Below are 16,645 nucleotides of genomic sequence, written 5' to 3'. Positions count from 1 at the left end.
TTACACCACGGGGTCACCATCGCCACCAAAAACCACACCCTGAGGTGCTGTCCCCTCCTAAGGTGGCATCCCGCATGTGGCGGGTCCCTGTCCCCAGTGGGGGACTCAGTCCCCAAGCCGGGGGGTGCCAGCTGGGGGTCGGTCACCCCCAGCTCTCAGTGCCAGTGACCCACCAGCTCCAGGACATGGGAGCCAGTGGCTACTGGGATGACCCCAGTGAGCAGCTGGGATGCAGTCCTGCCCTGGGACCCGCACCTTGGGCTCAGGACGGTGCCAGAGCCCCCCAGATTTGGAGTGATGAAGTTAAGCCAAGGCAGGCAAGCAGCCCCAGGAGCCACCCCAGTGTCACCTCCAACCAAGGGGGCTTGGGGACAGCGAGGGTGTCAGCAGGCAGATGGGGTCTGGTCAGGGGCCATGGTGCCTGGTGAGCAGGGTGCCTGGCCAGGGGCTGGGTGCCACAGGAGGGGCTCGGCCAATGGGTGCAGGGACCCCAGGGTGCCTGTCCTCTCCTCTTGTGCCCACAGATGGCCCCAGTGCCACACAGCCGTGTCTGCCAGCACCACAGGGTCCTGCGGAGTGCCCTGCCGAGAGGGATGCTGTCCCTGGCATCCAGGTGTGACAGTGTCCCCAAGCAGGCAGGCAGAGATGGATCATGTCCTCGAGCAGGCAGAGGGGGTCCTGTCCCCAGGCAGGTGAACATGGCTGTGTCCCCATGCAGGGACTTCAAGGAGCCAGAAGATGCTGGCGTCCCCCAGCAGGCAGAAGTGATTTTGTCCCCGAGTAGGTACTCAAGGATGCTGTCCCTAGGCAGGCAAAAGTGATCTTGTCCCCCGGGAGCCAGAAGATGCCAGTGTCCCCAAGCAGGCAGAGGGTGACCCTGTCCCCAAGGAGCCAGAAGATGCCAGTGTCCCCAGGCAGGCAAAGATGGATAGTGTCCCCAGGGAGCCAGAAGATGCCAGTGTCCCCAAGCAGGCAGAGGGTGACCCTGTCCCCAAGGAGCCAGAAGATGCCAGTGTCCCCAGGCAGGCAAAGATGGATAGTGTCCCCAGGGAGCCAGAAGATGCCAGTGTCCCCAGGCAGGCAGAAGAGGCAGAAGGGGTTCCTGTCCCCAAGCAGGCAGAGCAACCAGAAAGCAACCCTGTCCCTGGGCAGGCAGAACAGGCAGGGGGAGTAGAGAGGCTGGCAGCTAGCGCAGGGTGGACGGCACACAGGGTGACAGTGCCCCAAGGGTGGCAGTGCCCTGGGGGGGGGGTGATGCTTCGCAGGGTGATGATGCTGTTTGGGGTAATGATGCCCCACAGGGTTCTGATGCCTTGTAGGGTGATGGTGCCTCACAGGGTGACGATGTCTCTTGGGGTAACAATGCCCCACAGGGTGACATCCCCGCGGGGGGGTGATGACAATGTCCCAAGGGCCACGTGTGCTGCAGGGCTGACGTGAGCACGGCCAGCCAGGAACGCTGCTGCTGTGTGTCCGTAGGCAGTGCTGCCCGATGTCCCCTCCATGCCAGGGCAGAGCTGGCCCCATTCCCAGCTGGGTGCCATGGTGCCGGGGCCACGCGGTGTCCCCGGGGGTCTCTCCCGGAATGCACGCTGCCTTGCTGACAGCAGAGGATGGTGGCCGGGACCTGCCCGTCCCAGAGCAGACACTCCAGCTCCGGCTGCTGCGCCGATCCCCGAAACACCCATGCACCCACAGGTGCCAGCCTTTGACAGCTGGCCTGAGCCCGGTCATGGGGGGCAGGGATGCTCCAAGCTGCCACAGGGGGCCCCCCGGCCGCCCCAGGAGTGGGGGTGAAGGGGAAGGTGTAGTGCCTGTGTGCCCACCCGGCCTTTTGGGGGTTATTTAGCATTTATTCAACTCAAGGCAAGGAACAAGGCAAGGAACGAGGCAAGGGCTGGGGGTGCGGGGAGCCGGCAGCACGACACTGTCACGATCACGGTCACGGGGTCTGCCAGGAGCCTGTGGGACATGCAGGGAGACTTTTTGCTGCCAGGGAAGGAGAAAGCTAAATTCAAGAACTGACCGGCTCTGGTCCGTCGGTGGCAGATGGAGAGGCATCCCGTGTGCTCCTGCCCTTCCTCTTCTCCTCCTCCTCCTCCTCTTCAGACCTGTGGCAGGGAGGCAGCCTGCTCAGCATGCCTGTCCCAGCCAGCTCGCTGGGGACACACAGCCGTGGTCCCACAGGGACCCGGGCTGGCTGCTGCTCTCCTGTCCCCGCAAGGGATGAAAGCCCCAGCATGGTGGGGCTCGACCTTCATCCCTGCTCTTCGCCTGCATTTACTGCTCTGAAAGGGCAGATTGCTAAAAAACCCTTAATGCTTTGAGAAGAGGGATGCCCATGCGCCAGGCAAGTGCCACGGGCTGCCTCTGCCCAGGATGCTGCCAAAGCTGCCAGGGGATGGTGCTGGCACGTCTTACCCGGCCTCCAGCTCCCCGTCCAGATCCAGGCAGTAGTCAGGAGCCTGGGGGTGTGCTGCCTCGTCCCGTGCCAACCCCTCACGCAGCGTCCGCCCACCCAGGAGCTCCAGCTGCCAGGGAAGGAGGTGAAGGCGTTAAAGGGGAACATGGGGTGGGGAAACTGAGGCAGGGCAGGTAGACATGAGCCAGGACCGGCCATGTCCCACCCTGAGTCTTCCTCACCGTCGTCAGCTTCCTCAGGGCGGCGATACGCTCCTCCCAGGTGGCTGAGGACTTTTCGAAAGCCTCATGCCGCTTGAGCAGCTTCTCCACTGCGTCCACTGTCTGCCCATAGTCGCTGCTGGCCAGGTAGGGTTCCTGCGCCATGAGCCATGACTCGGCCACTGAAGCATCCCGGGAGAACTGGCACACCTCCAGCACTATGGGCAAGGACAGGCAGTGCTCAGCCCCCTACCACCATTGGCTCCCTGGACAAGCCACGGTCCTCCCCAGACCCCACGGACACACTCACACAGCCGCAGCCGGTCCCAGCGCTGCTCCCACATTTCCATCATGGCCTTTCTCTTCTCCACCAGCTCCACCAGCTTTGCCTTGATCTACGAGGGGACACTGTCATGCGGTGGCCCTGGTGGCACCGTCCCTGCTGCCCCCCAGCTCTGGCTGCCCTCACCTCGGGTGAGTCCTGGTGCTTGCGATGCAGCAGCTTCTTGCCCAGCTCAAGACAGGTGGAGAAGCTCTTGCTCCGGGCGTCCACCTCAGCCCTGATGCCCTGGTGATACTTCATGAGCAACTCCACCGAGGAGACATCCCTGGAGACAGAGAGGTGCCAGCATCAGTGGTGACATTGGCACTGGGTCCCAGCAAATGGCACCGGACACCCACTGGAGGCAGCCATACCTGGGTTTCTCCTGCGTCTCGATCTGCCGGACAGTGCTCTCCATCCAGGAGAGTAGGTCCCGTGCCATGCCAAAAAAGCGATGCTTGTCGGCTGTGTCCACCAGCCGGGCCCGGCGTCCGCTGCATGCCTCCAGCAGTGCCCGCAGGGCTCGCGCCACCTCCTGCTCCTGCTCCTGGATGCCCGCTGCCTTCTCCCCGGCGTAGGCAGTCTGCAGGCGTGCTGCCGTCTCCCGAAACTGCTGCACCTGCCCGGCGGAGCCAGAGAGCGCGAGGGATGCTGAGTGCCGGTGGCGGCAGTGCCAGGCATCCCCGGCAGCTTCGGGAGGCAGCCTCACCTGCGTCTCCAGCAGATGGAGGTCGCGCTCGAAGGCGCTGTGCATGCGGTGGAAAGCCTCCACTGTGCCAGCGTCCTCGCCCAGGTCCTGGGGCAGCTCCTGGTGCCGGGCAGCGATGAGGGCCAGCAGCTCGGCACCGTCGTAGAAGTACTTGTGCAGATCGTAGGAGGCAGCGAGGAGCTGCATGCGGGTGTCAATCAGCTCCAAGAGGTCAGCCCAGCTCTCATTCAGCCCGTCTTTCCATTCAGCCATGGTGGCCGCCTCTGCATGCCCGGCGTCAATGAGGCCCTCGATGGCCAGGTTCACCCGGTCCACACGTTCCTGCCCCACACTGCCTGTCTCTCGTGCAAACTCCCGAAACTTATCCCGCAGGAGCTGCACAGGGGAGAGAAGAGTCAAGTTTGCCCTCCCCGAAACTGCACACCTCCACGCCTCCCCAGCACTGGCACCCTCACCGTGACATGGTCCAGGTCCTGCCCCATCTCCTGGGAGGAGGCAACCACATCACGCTCCGCGATCCACTGCTCCAGGTCTTCCTCCTCCCGCTTCAGCTGGAAGAGGTGGGACATGTTCTCCAGGCGCCGGCGGCGCTCCTCGGCCGCCTCCTTCAGCCCCGCGTAGTGCTTGTCCACCTGGCCCTGCAGCCGGATGATCTGCTCCCTGCGCGGCCCCGGCACACAGACACCCCAGTTCTCACCCGGGAAAAGATGCCCCTGACCTGCCTGTGTTGCCAGCTGGGTTTTTTTTTTGGGGGTGGGGGGGGGAGACACGACTCGCTCTGTGCTCCCCATGTCCCTCTGCCACCACCTCCCTGCCACAGCTGGGGCCATGCCAGCGAGGCAGAGCAAGACGCCAGGGCAGCCAGCCCTGCCGGAGCTCCAGCCCAACCATCCACACACCCGAGTGCTGAGGACACGGGGCTGCCCTGAGGGACAGGGGACACACACCGGTGGCACCTACCCCTCAGGGTGGCCGGCAGAGAGCAGCTGCTGAGCCCTCCCCGCCAGCTCCTTGATGGTTTGGCCATAGTCCTCAATGGACCGCTGCTGTCGGACGTGTCTCTTCAGCATCACCAAGCTGCTCTCCTCATCCTGTGGCATGGCAGACACTAGCGCCCTCAGCACTGGGCATGGCCGAGGGAGAGGGATCGGGGTCCAGCCCCAGCACCCACCCTATGGGCATGTCCTGCCTCCATCCGATGCAGCAGGGAGCAATGGTGAGCTCGGTGGGGTATGGAATGGCATGGCGTGTAACGGCATGGCTTGGCACAGGACAGCATGTAACGGCCAAGGCATGCGATGCTTAGCATGGGATGGATTGCAATGGCCAAGCATGGCATAGCATAGGGTGATCAGTAATGGCACAGCATGCCACGTAATGACAAGGCATGGCATGGGATGACCTATAATGGCATAACAAAGGGTGGCATGGATGGCATGGTATGGGATGCTGCGTAATGGCATAGGATGGACAGTGTGTTATAGCACAGCATGACATGGCATGTAATTGCCGTTGGATGGCATGTGATGGGATGGATGGCATATAACAGCACAGCATGGCATGGGATGGTATGTAACGGCATGACACACCGTAGTACTGGATGATAACAGCACGGCACTGTCTGGGTTGACATAGAATGCACCAGCATGGCACAGCCCAGCACCCCTGCAAGACATGGGGGCACCACACAGAGCCACCCTCACCTTTGGCTTCTCCTCAGCTCCCATGAAGAGCTCCTGCTCACTGATCCAGGCCTCAGCCTCACTGGCATCCAGGTAGTACTGCTGGGCCTCGCCAGCTTCCCGCAGGCGCTGCTGCCGGGCGGCCGCCTCCTCCTGCAGCGTCACCCACAGCCCCTGCAGCTCCCGCACCCGCGCCTCCAGCTCTGGGCTTGGCTTGTCCCCGCTCACCGCTGCCTCGCCCCGGCTCAGCACCTCAGCCAGGCGGGGGGCATGGCCCGACAGCTCCTTCTGCAGCGTCTGCCAACGGGGTGGGCAGTCATGGTGGGGCTCACCCATGGGATGGGTGTCCCCAAGGCATCGGCCAGGTCGGTGAGTACCACCACTGCACCCAAGGCTCACCTCATTCCTCTTGGCCAGGCGCTGCACACTTGGGAGGTCGGTGCCGTGCTCCGTCGACCTCGCCAGGGGCAGCCGCTCCTGCACCCACAGCTGTGGGCGAGAACACCCACTGAGTGGTGCACGGCACCCGCTGGTACCCCCGGCACACCAGACCCCACCACCACAAGGATGCTCACCGTCTCATCCTCCAGATCCCGCGCAAGCTGATACATGGTCTTGGCAGTCTCCAGCTCCTTCCTCTTCCTCTCCAGCAGCTCCAGCAGGTTGAGGCATTGCTGCTGGAGCCTCTGCTCATGCTCATCAACCTCCTGCACATCCTGGGCAGGGGCAGGGCCCTGCCACCGCAGCTCCTCCAGCTCCTTCATCCACGCTCGCACTTGCTCTTCCAGCCTCTGACAAGGCAAAGTCATGTGAGCCAGGGGACAGAGCCAGGCTGGAGACCCCCAGGGCACCAGCCAGCTCCATTCAGGGACACAACCCGGCACCTCAGACCCACTCCCCGCAAAGGAAAGGGCAAAGTGCCAACAGCCTTCGCCCTCACCAGCCACTCGGCCGGCAGTGCCACCACTCACCGTCAGCCTCTTCAGCAGCAGTTTGGTGGCAGTGAGGTCCTTGGCCTGCTCAGCAGCACGCAGCTCCTCCTCCGCCCGCCCTAGCCAGCTCTCCAGCTCCTCGTAGCTCCGAGCATACAGCGCCAAGCGGTTGGCCTCAAAGAGCTGCCGGCCCTTCTCCTCGGCGGCATCGCGCAGCCTGTCCCACCGCTGGCGCAGCTCACCTAGCCGCCGCACCACCACCTCACTGTACTGCGGCTTGCGGCTCGCCAGATCCTTCCCCTCCTGCCGGCAACACCAAAGAGGTTGGTGGCCACCGTGGTGTGGCTCCATGGCGGCATGGGGACCTCCTGCCCAGCCAAGGGGCTGGGAGGTTTCCAGGCACCAGTGCTGGCACCTACCGTCTCTATCTTCTCCAGCCAGCCCTGGCTGGATGCCAGCTCGGCCATGAATGCCTGGTGCTTCTGCCACTTGCCATGGAGGCCACGGGCTTCGCTGTAGGAGGCGTCCTGTGCCGTCAGCATCTTCTCCTCCACCCAGGCATCGAGCTGCAGGCAAAGGGTGTCAGAGCTCGGCCAGTGGCAACCACCCAGCACCGCTGGCCGTGCTGAATGCCCACCTCCTGGCAGCTCTGCAGGAAGCTCTGCAGCTCGTGGTTGTCCTGCAGCAAACCCGCCGCCTCCTCTGCCTTTGCCGTGACAGTCCCATGCCTGGCAGGGCGACCAGAGACAGGCGGCATCAGTCCCCTGCCCAGGCGCTGCCTGCCTGCCCGCCAGCCAGCCTGTGCCAGACTCACCGCTCCTGGAGGGCCTGGCACTTCTCGGCGATCTTCTCTGCAAAGATGTTCTCCTCAGCTGCCAGCTTGTTGCCACCAGCCACCGCCTGGGGGACCTTCTTGGCAGTGCTCTCCATGCCAGCACGGAAGTCCTGGAAGCGGCGCAGGGCGGTGGCCGAGCCCTCCAGCGTGGTGGGCAGCTCCAGGTGGGCCAGCGTGTACTCCTGGGGGGGCACAACAGGGGGTCGGCACCTCCTCAGGGTGCCCATGAGCCAGGAACCCCCCCTCCTCGGGCACCCACCTGGTTGGTGAGGAGGATCTCCGCCTGCTTGGCATCACGGAGGAACTCCTGGAAGCCATGGCACTGGCCAAGGAAGTGGTGCCGAGCCTCCGCCATCCTGCCCAGGGCAGCCCAGCCAGCCTCCACACCACGCAGGCGCTGCCGCAGCCCCTCGTACTGGGGGTCCTCCTGCTCACCCACCACACGCTGCCCTGTCTCCACCAAGGTGACAAAGGCGGCTGTGTGCTCTTCCACGTCCCGCCGGGCAGCCTCGTGCCGCTGCAGCAGCTCCTCCGCCTCGGCCAAAGAGGCCGGCACCTCGTCAGCGGCTGCCACCGCTTTCTGAGCCCCAAAGAGCCAAGCCTGGAAGTCATCCAGGTCCTGCAAAAAGCTCCGGAGCTGCCCAGCTTCCCCCAGGGAGGCCGCCCGCTCCGCCAGGGCCACCTGCAGCTCATCCCAAGCGGCCACCGTCGCTGCTAGCCGCACGGCCACCTCCCCGGCCGCCTCCGGCCGTTCCTCAGCCAGGCGTTCAGCCTGGGCGCGCAGGGTGGCCAGGCGGTCCTCGGCCACCGCCAGCTCCCGCTCGATGCCATAGAGCTTGCGTTGGGTGGCCAGAACGCCAGCCAGGTCCCGGCCAAGCTCAGCGGTGGCCTTGACCGCCTGGGCTTTGCTCTGCAGCCATTGCCGTGTCTCCTCGCACTCCAGGCAGTAGTTAAGGAGGCGCAGGGCTGAGCCCACTGCCTGGCGACGCTCCGACACCAGCTGCCTGAACCGGTCCCACCTGCAGGGCAAAGATGGGTGATGGCAGCCAGTGGGGACGGTCCCAGTGTCACCCCCTCGCCCCGGTGTTGCCTGCCACCATACCTCTCGTTGAGCTGCTCCCGGCACTGCCGAACCTGGGGGCTGCGGGGGTGCCCACTCGCCAACAGGCCGTCGGCTGCGTGGTTGACGGCAGTGATCTGGGAAGCCACGGTGGCCATCTCCTGCTCCAGCCCGTCCAGCCTGCGGGGACAGCTCGGCTGAGAAGGGGCAGCAGCTGGGGACATGGCACAGCAGCACCGCCACCGCGGGAGCCCCTACCTGTGCTGTGCCACATCCAGGTCCTCCAGCGCCTGAGGGACCTCCAGCTGCTGCAGCCAGGTCTCCTTGGACCCCATCCAGAGGTGGCAGGCGTCGCTCTCCCCAAAGACAGTGTAGAGGCTGAGGGCATCCTGCAGCTGTCGGCTCCGCCGCTCGGCCAGGGCAGCTGCCTCAGCGTGCAGCTCCCGCAGGGCCACCAGCCGGTTCTGCGCCTCGGGGCCGGCCCGCAGCTCCGGTGGGAAGCCCTCGGCTCGCCGAGCCAGCCCATCCAGCTGCTCCTGGGCCGCCGCCAGCTCCTCCAGCAGCTCCTGGTGCTGCCGCAGCAGGGCACGGGTGCGGGACTCATCCTGACCCAGCTCCTCGGTGGCCGCCCGCCGGCGGGCATCCTGCAGCCCCTCCGCTAGCTCCTCCATGTCCACCTGGAACTGGAAGAAGCCCTCGGCCTCCTGCAAGCCACGGCGACGGAAAGCTGCCAGCTCCTCCAGCTGCGCCCACAGCACCCGCACCGCCGCCCCCCGCTCCCGCAGCTGCCCGGCCGCCTGGCCCGCCAGTGCCAACCCCTCGCCCGCTGCCAGTGCCCGCTCCAGCCGGCTGCCCCGGCTCCGCAGCTCAGCCTCGAAGGTGGCATGCCGGCGCTGGAGCAGCAGCACGCCTGGCAGGTCCTTCCCAAAGTCCAGGGAGGAGTAGAGCTGCTCCTGCTCCTTGATCCAGCCCTCTGCTTCATCCAGCTCCCACAGGCAGGTCCAGAGGGAGCGGGACTGCTCCAGCAAGGCTCTCCTCCGGGCTGCCAGCACCTGCAGCTCTCGCCGGCACAACTCCAGGTGGCTCACACGATCCCGGATGACTTTGGGGTCACAGGGACGGTAGCCTGCCCAGGGAGCAGGGTGGGCACCCATCAGCAGGGCATCCCGGCTTCCCCCAGCCATGCCATGGTCCTGGGGCATCCCAGCATGCCTACCCTCAGTGTCCGCAAAGCGTAGAGCGGCAGCGCTGATGGCCCGTGTCTTCTCTGCCTGCAGGGCCATGTCACCCTCCAGCAGCCGGTGCGTCTGCAGCAGCTCTTCTGCTTCCAGAAGGTGCTTCCCAGATTCAGGCGATGCCAGCTGCACCTGCAGGAGAGCCCCAGCTGTCAGGCACTGCCAGCTCCAGCAGACAGCACCCACTGCTACCCAAAAGCCACCGCCAGCACCCCCACACCAGGGTCCAACCAACACTGTGCCGGGTGGGACCAAGGCACCCACCCATGGTGGCACCCAGCACGCGCAGCTCACCTTGACCTCATCCATCCAGTCGATGCTATGGAGCATCTCCTGGAAGAGGTGCTGCAGGGTGAGGTTCATCTCCAGGCGCTGGCGTCGGGCAGCCAACAGCTCCAGGAGCTGCTCCCAGAGCCGCAGGATGTTGTCCTTGCGCGCATTGATGCGCTGGATGTCATGGTAGCCCTCCACCTCCAGCTCCCTCGCCACCGCCTCGATGGCCTGCACCCGCTCCTTGTAGGCAGCCGTGTCTGTCTCAATGGCCTCATGCTTCTTCTTGGCTGCCTCCACGGCTGGCAAGTCCTGGCCAAAGTTGTCCTGCCCCCACACACAGCCCGCGGTGAGGCTCTGGTGGGGTACCCCACTCCCCGGGTGGGTGTCCCCAGCCTCACCTGGGCCACCAGGCGCTGGTTCTCACTCAGCCAGGCCTCCCGCATGGCCGCTTTGCGGTCAAAGCGCCGTGCCAGCTGCTCCAGCTTCTCCTGCCGGATGAGCTCGGTGCGCAGCGCCAGCTCCCGCTCGTGCTCCGCTTTCTCCAGCTGCTCCCAGGCCTGGGGGAAGGTGGCACTGGACAGGGGTGGCACCTGTGTCCCATGACCCCACCACCACCGAAGTCCTGCTTTGCTGGTGAACACCAATGTGACTCATGGGTAGGGGAGAATGGATGGAGGAACCCAACCTGCCCTGGAATGGACCTGCCCTGCCCTGGGGTGGGCTCGCTGTGTCCCGGGATGGACCCAAACTGCCTCAGAAATTGGACCTGAACTGCTCTAGGACCCATTCCAGGATGGACCTGAACTGCCTTGGGAGATGGACCTGAACTTCCTCAGGATTTGAACTGCCCCAGGGTGGACCCAGCTTGCCCCAGGAGATGAACCTGACCTGCTCTAGACCAGACCGAATCTGTCCTGAGATAGACCTGACCTGCCCTAGGACCTGAACTGCCTCTGAACGTACCCAAGTTGCCCCGGGACATCCCTGACCTGCCCTGCCCTGGGACAGCCTGGGGAGCAAAGCTCCCAGGGATACTGGGCTAAGAGCTGCCCCCAGAGCGCTGGGGGAGCAGCCGCGTGTCCGCACGGCACAGCACGGCACATGGCCAGGCTGCTGGCATGGGCCCCATACCCGGTTGATGTCAGAGACCAGGCGTCCCTCGTGCGGGGTGTAGACGCGCTGGTTGTTGGCTCGCATCCGTGACTGGATGGTGAAGAGCAGCACCTCCAGATTGCCCTTCTCCTGAAACCTGCCCCAGAGAGAGCGCTCAGCCCAGGGCACCCATAGGTGCTCAACACCCCTGCGTGGCCACGGGGGGCTCAGGAGCGCTTACTTGGGGGGCTTCTCCACGGTGCGGTACGTGCTGAAGGCTTGCAGCTGGTGCTGCACCCCGGCCAGTGAGTTGGCGAAGCTGCGGCTGTTGAGGGAGGCGATGGTCTGCTCGATCCAGGTGAGCAGGTCAGAGGCCAGCCCCCCGTAGCCCTCGATCATCCGCTCCGTCTCCTTGGCATGCTCAATGACCTGCGGCAGGGCTGGCAGTGAGCGTGGGGTGCTGGCACCCCAGCAGAACCCCCCACTCCTCACTGCCATTCCCTACCTTGCCCAGACGCCTGCCCTCCACCTCCAGCACCTTCATCTTGGAGAAGTAGTGGTAGAAGGCCACCACGTAGGTGATGATGGACTTCTCGTCGGGGTTCTCTGTGAACACATCTGCCCGGTGCGAGCGAGAGGTGTCAGTCCTGACCCAGTCCCCGCATCACCCCGGCATCACTCCAGTGACAATGGGCCTCATGAGGTCCCCCCTTGCTTGCACCCAGCCCCCCCTTCCACGGGGTGAAGACCTCTCTGTGCCTCCACAGGGCCTGGGCATGTCCCAGGGTATAACGGGGAAACTGAGGCAGGAGGCTTGGCAGCAGCAGCAGCCTCACCTTCAGGGTCTAGGAGCGGGGTGATGCCCAGGTGCCGCTCAGCCACGCTGAACGCATGCTCCAGGTTGTGCCGGGCATTGGATTTGGTCAGGTTTTGGAAGTCAACCAGCTCAGGCCTGGGGACAGAGGGTGAGGGACAGCAGTGACGTGCTCATGGGACATCCACCAGTGCCACCACCCTGGCATGTCCAGCGCCTGCCGCCATGACACCTACCTGTGCCTGTGGATGAGAGCATTGAAGGCCAGCCCGTCCTTCCAGCTCGAGGTGAAGTTGGTGACGTTCACATGGGGATATCTGTGATGGGGAAAGGGTGTCACCATTACCCTCTGGGCAGCCCTGGTCCCTGGCATGGTGGGGTGTGGGTCCAACCACCTACCCTGCTGTCTTCATCTGGCACCAGAGCAGCAGCGCATCCCTGGCTGAGCGTGTCTCCCGGCCCTCCTGTGTCTGCACAATGATGTCCTGGATCTGGGGGCAGAAGGACATCACAGGGTTGGAAGAGGACATCCACGGGGGAGTGCTCCTGTTTGGGAATAAGCCACGGGGTGCTGAGCCAAGGGGTGCCCCCCACCCACCCAGACCCACCTGGAAGCGGAGGATGATGGTCCAGATGAGGCCAAGGACGAGGCGGTGGTTGCCATCCACGATGTCGTGGGAGCCCATGTTCTCCAGGTGTACCCTCTGCTCCTTCAAGAACTGCAGTGCCTTGTCCACGTTCTCCAGGCAGTGGATCCGCATCCGTCCCTTGGTGGGCTTGGGCTGAGGCATGACATTTTTTAGCAACCTCTCCTTCATGCCAGGCACCCCAACCCCTGCCCAGAGACACCCCTGCACCCCTGCTGCCACCCCAGCGCTGGTGGAGCCTCAGTCAATGCCAAGGTCAACAGCCTCGGTGGAGCATGGCGAGGGTCCCAGGGTCTCCGGCTGGATGGGACTCCTACCAGAAGCTCCCCTGACAGCACCTCCAGCAGCTTGATGAGCACCCGCCCATCCCGAAGGTCCATGTAGAGGTCTGAGATGCGGCAGGTGACACGAGCCAAGTGTGAGTTCACCCACTTGGTGAAGGTTTTCTTCTGCACAGCCTCCCGCTCGTCTGCAATGAGAATAGGCACAGTGGCACCGGCACCAGGGACAACCTGGGAGGACCACAGGGACCCAAGACCCATCCCTGACCTGCCAGGGCTTTGATGCGGGAGCGCTCAAAGAGTCGTGCCGAGCTGTTATCGTTGTCCAGCTCATCGTCAGAGGCGTCCCAGCGGACATTGATGCGGCTGTACTGCTGCTGCAGCTCTAGCTGCTCGTAGTCGTTGGCCGAGGTCATGGTCCCAGTGTCCCCCGGCCGGATGGCCGTCGGCTACCGGCAAGAGGCCCCTGGGGGAGAGCAGAGGCAGCAGGCATCGGCATCGCTTGCCGTCCCTGCCGCACGTGGGGATTTGCAGCTCAGAGCTGCTGGTTAAGCTGCTCAGAAGGATTTAGCCTCACCCAGGTGTTGGGGGGCACCCGGCGGGTGCTGCCCACTCGGGGACTCACCCTGCTGGCACAGACTCCTGTGCCCACGGCTACGAATGACAGTGCTTCCCGCCCTGGGTCCTGTCTGCACCCCCAGCACCCTGAGCCAGGTCCCCATGGGTGTCCACCCAACCCTTGGGTGCCCTCAGGAGAAGAGGGTGCTGCTCACACCCACCCCAACACCTGCGCCATGGAGGGGCTTTGCCGGCACCCATGGCAGAAAGCGGGTGACAGCTGCTGGCCGGGGGGGGGCACCCGCCCCCGGGGACATTTGAGATACAGATAGGACACGGCCAGTATCTAAAAATGCCTGCGAGCAGCTGTCGGTGGCCCAGCCGGGCAGCAGAAGGCTGCTGGGGCCCCTGAGGGGTGCAGGGAGCCAGGCTGGGCCCCTCTCTGGCCAGCACCCCAGCCAGGACCCCCCCAGCACCCCGGGGCTGCGGGGAGCCCTCAGCCATGGGCGCCCGGTGCAGCTGTGGGAAATCCCGGTTGCCCCTAAGTCCCTTGTGTCCCCATAAGCCATGACAGCCTGTGGTCCCCCAGCCCCCCAGGGACCCCTCAGGCAGCTGGCGGGCTGGAAAGCTTTATCGGGGCTGGCAGGGCTGGGCTGGGCTCCGCATCCTAATCGCAGCCGCCCAGGCAGGGCCTTGGCTCAGCAGCGGGCTTGCATGCAGGAGTGTGCAAGGACACGAAGAAGCGTGCAAAAGCATGCACATGCAAGCAAGGACATGCAGGAGCATGCCAGAGTATGCAAGAACACGCATGCATCAGCCAGGACATGCAGGAGCGTGCCAGAGCATACATGTGTGAGCAAGGGCATGAAGGAGCATGCAAAAGTGTGCACACATGAGCAAGGACATGCAGGAGCGCACCAGAGTGTGCATGTGCAAGCAAGGACATGTAGAAGCATGCAATAGCATTCACATGTGAGTAAGGACACATAGGAGCATGCCAGAGCATGTAAAAGCACACATATGCAAGCAAGGACATGCAGGAGCATGCACACACAGAAAAGGACATGTGAATGCACGCAAGCACATGCAAGGCGGCGCATGAGAGCGTGCAAGGCCATGCAAGCACGCACAGGAGTATGTGGGAGCGCAGAAGAGCAGGGCCTGCAGCCCTCCATGCCCTAGCTCTGTGCCACTGCCAGCCAGCACAGCTGGCACTGGGCTCGCCCTCCTGTCCCACCGCAGAAAACCCCTGGGGAAGCCCAAATTCGGGGATCTCCACCCCAACACCGCAGGATCTGCAGCTGCCCTGCCCAGGCACTGCAAATGGGCTGAATGTGCTGAGTTGAGTCAGGTCTCTGCAGCACACCACAGCCCGGTGGGGGACCTCAGTCCTGGCTGAGCCCCCCGCCACCACCACAGCGGGGCCACGAGCATCTGAGGAGGCGGCAGTGATCATGCCAAAGGGAGCCGCCAGCATGCATTTCGAGCAGTGGTGCTCACTGACCCTTTAAATCTCCCTCTGCCGCACTGGCACCTTCCAAACAGCCCTGTCTGGCAGAGCCACGCCACCACCAGCACCCGCCACCTGGGGATTGCCATTCCACCCGCTCCGCAGGAGAAAAGCCGGGAGCGCCGGGATGCCGGCCCTGCTGCCAGCATCCTGTGGCCGGGGCCAAGGCAGTGTTGCTTTCCCCGGCCAGTGGCTCAGCACCGTGAATCAGCACTTCCCACGAGGGGCTGGCACTGTGCCGCTGCCGAGCCCCCCTGCCAGCCCCGGGTGATGTCCCCCCTGCACCCCAAGGGTGGCCGGGGAGCAGTTTGGTGCCTGCTGCCCATGGCACCCTCGAGCCCCTTCCCCGGCTCAGCCCTCGCCACCGCAGCATGCTGCTGAAACATCACCTGCCAGCACATGACAGCTCCTTGGGGTGCCCCAAAACACCCCGAAATAGCTGCCCCATCACCTCCGCCCACAGCCTGACGGGTCTTTGGGGGCCCTGCTGCCTGGCATCACCCCAGCTGTTTCGATTCACCAATTAACGCTATAATTTTGCATCTCCCCCAAGCCAGCGGTCAGCCATGCTCACGGTGCGGTCAGCCACATTGGGAAGAGGCAGAAGCCGGGGGGCACCCCCACAGCCCCCCGAAAGCTGCCTGCCTCCCAGGCACAGGGCCAGGGCCAGGAGCAGATGGCCCACTCAGCACGGTTGCTCGGCACAGCACGGGGTGCCTGGGCATGGCACTGCTCCTCTGGCCAGCAATGCCCGCTCCGGCCACGGCTCCCACCCAGCGGGCGAAGGTTTGGGTTTCCCCAGGGCCAGAGTTGGTGTGAATGCCAGCCGTGCCAGGACTGTCCCATGTCACCTAACCCACCAGTGCACTGAGTGGTGACACACACACGTGCTGACACTCCACAGACATTTTTGGCTATAAATAGGCCTCCCCTGTGCATGGCCAGGCCAAGCCCCACTCCCTTCTTAGGAGCTGCCCCTCACACCTCCTCGCCTACCCCAAAACCACCAGCCGGGGCCCTAAAAACACCCGATAGCTGCAGTATGCTCCTCGGGGGGGCCATGAGGGCATCCACCAGGGTTGCAGGGGTCTCCTTTTGCTTGCCACCCTCCCCAAACGCTCCTCCTTGGCTTAACCCAGTGGAGTAAAGGGGACTGCAATCCCCTGACTCCGAGAGCTGGAGATGTGCAAAGCCAAAAAGCCGCCCTGAAAGGGGAGCCGGGAAATCAGCTGCCCCCCCACCTTGGCTTATTGGGGTTCGGGCAGGGGTTCCCCCAGCCCAATGCCCGCCCATGAGCATCCTCCTGCTGCTGGGACGATGGGGCCAAGGGCACAGCAGCCAGAAAAACTCCTCCCAGTAACTCCAGTTTCCCCAGTTGGTGGTGGCGGCAGGCCAGGCAATGTGCCCCACCATGACCCATCACACATCCCCTCCGGAGACACCTTGCCCACCGTGTCCCACTGGCACGTGCCTGGCTGGGAGCGCCCAGGAGTGGTGCAGGGACCCCGCTCGGGGCTGGCACCCCAGGGAAAGTGTCCCCAGGGTGTCCCCAGAAAGTCACCGCCGCTCGCCCGCCCCGTCCTTCCCAAAGCCACGCGTCCCCGCTGGAGATCGCAGCCCCGGGGGACACCCGGTGACAGCAGACTCCCCGCCGCAGCGGGAAAACGGGGGTGCTGAGCTCCCCCGGCGGGGTCCCCCTCCCAAACTTTCCTCCACGCCCGCAGCCCCCGCGGTGCTCGGGGCTGCACCGCAAATCCGGTGTCCCCGGGACGGGCAGCGCGTCCCGGTGCACCCCCCCGCCCCGCTTTTCCGCGGGGACCGGCGCCTCCCGACCCCCGTCCCCCGTCCCCTCCCCGGAGGCGGCGCATTCCGGTGCCTGGCGGCGGCGCATCCCGGTGCCCGGCGGCGGTGCCCGCGGCTCTCACCTGCGCGGGGCGGCGGGCGGACGAGCGGCGGCGGGCCCGGGGCCGGAGCCGGGACCGGAGCGGGGCGGGGGGAGCGGAGCCGCCCTGCACCGGGATATAAATAACATTATCTGGGCGCGCAGGGACATTCCTGCCCGGGGCCAGCGGC

The 16,645-nt window shown here is 64.8% G+C and overlaps 1 protein-coding gene across 2 annotated transcripts in view; it reads right to left on the bottom strand.

Annotated features, from left to right (window-relative positions):
- The window catches only part of SPTB (spectrin beta, erythrocytic), an 18,773-nt gene extending 2,128 nt beyond the window's left edge, over positions 1–16,645 (bottom strand). The window contains exons 1-32 of one of the 2 annotated variants that reach the window (XM_040609571.1): positions 16,498–16,645; positions 12,773–12,970; positions 12,541–12,692; positions 12,185–12,358; positions 11,976–12,067; positions 11,813–11,893; positions 11,599–11,714; positions 11,268–11,380; positions 11,004–11,191; positions 10,802–10,919; positions 10,069–10,227; positions 9,692–9,994; positions 9,379–9,529; positions 8,421–9,288; positions 8,205–8,342; positions 7,362–8,121; positions 7,082–7,284; positions 6,905–6,995; positions 6,687–6,833; positions 6,307–6,570; positions 5,911–6,126; positions 5,735–5,824; positions 5,357–5,632; positions 4,614–4,744; positions 4,109–4,313; positions 3,654–4,028; positions 3,319–3,563; positions 3,092–3,230; positions 2,933–3,017; positions 2,644–2,840; positions 2,422–2,531; positions 2,027–2,111 (exon numbers count right to left, since the gene is read on the bottom strand). In XM_040609571.1, coding sequence (XP_040465505.1) covers positions 2,027–2,111; positions 2,422–2,531; positions 2,644–2,840; positions 2,933–3,017; positions 3,092–3,230; positions 3,319–3,563; positions 3,654–4,028; positions 4,109–4,313; positions 4,614–4,744; positions 5,357–5,632; positions 5,735–5,824; positions 5,911–6,126; positions 6,307–6,570; positions 6,687–6,833; positions 6,905–6,995; positions 7,082–7,284; positions 7,362–8,121; positions 8,205–8,342; positions 8,421–9,288; positions 9,379–9,529; positions 9,692–9,994; positions 10,069–10,227; positions 10,802–10,919; positions 11,004–11,191; positions 11,268–11,380; positions 11,599–11,714; positions 11,813–11,893; positions 11,976–12,067; positions 12,185–12,358; positions 12,541–12,692; positions 12,773–12,920 — 6,420 coding nt within the window. In that variant the 5' untranslated portion in view covers positions 12,921–12,970; positions 16,498–16,645. Of the gene's footprint in view, positions 1–2,026; positions 2,112–2,421; positions 2,532–2,643; positions 2,841–2,932; positions 3,018–3,091; positions 3,231–3,318; positions 3,564–3,653; positions 4,029–4,108; positions 4,314–4,613; positions 4,745–5,356; positions 5,633–5,734; positions 5,825–5,910; positions 6,127–6,306; positions 6,571–6,686; positions 6,834–6,904; positions 6,996–7,081; positions 7,285–7,361; positions 8,122–8,204; positions 8,343–8,420; positions 9,289–9,378; positions 9,530–9,691; positions 9,995–10,068; positions 10,228–10,801; positions 10,920–11,003; positions 11,192–11,267; positions 11,381–11,598; positions 11,715–11,812; positions 11,894–11,975; positions 12,068–12,184; positions 12,359–12,540; positions 12,693–12,772; positions 14,533–16,497 lie in introns of those variants that run through there. The other variant, XM_040609570.1, reaches the window with a different exon arrangement.

Source organism: Falco naumanni, chromosome 10 (genome assembly GCF_017639655.2).
Source record: "Falco naumanni isolate bFalNau1 chromosome 10, bFalNau1.pat, whole genome shotgun sequence".
Lineage (NCBI taxonomy): Eukaryota > Metazoa > Chordata > Aves > Falconiformes > Falconidae > Falco > Falco naumanni.
This window is presented reverse-complemented; position numbering and strand designations above follow the sequence as displayed.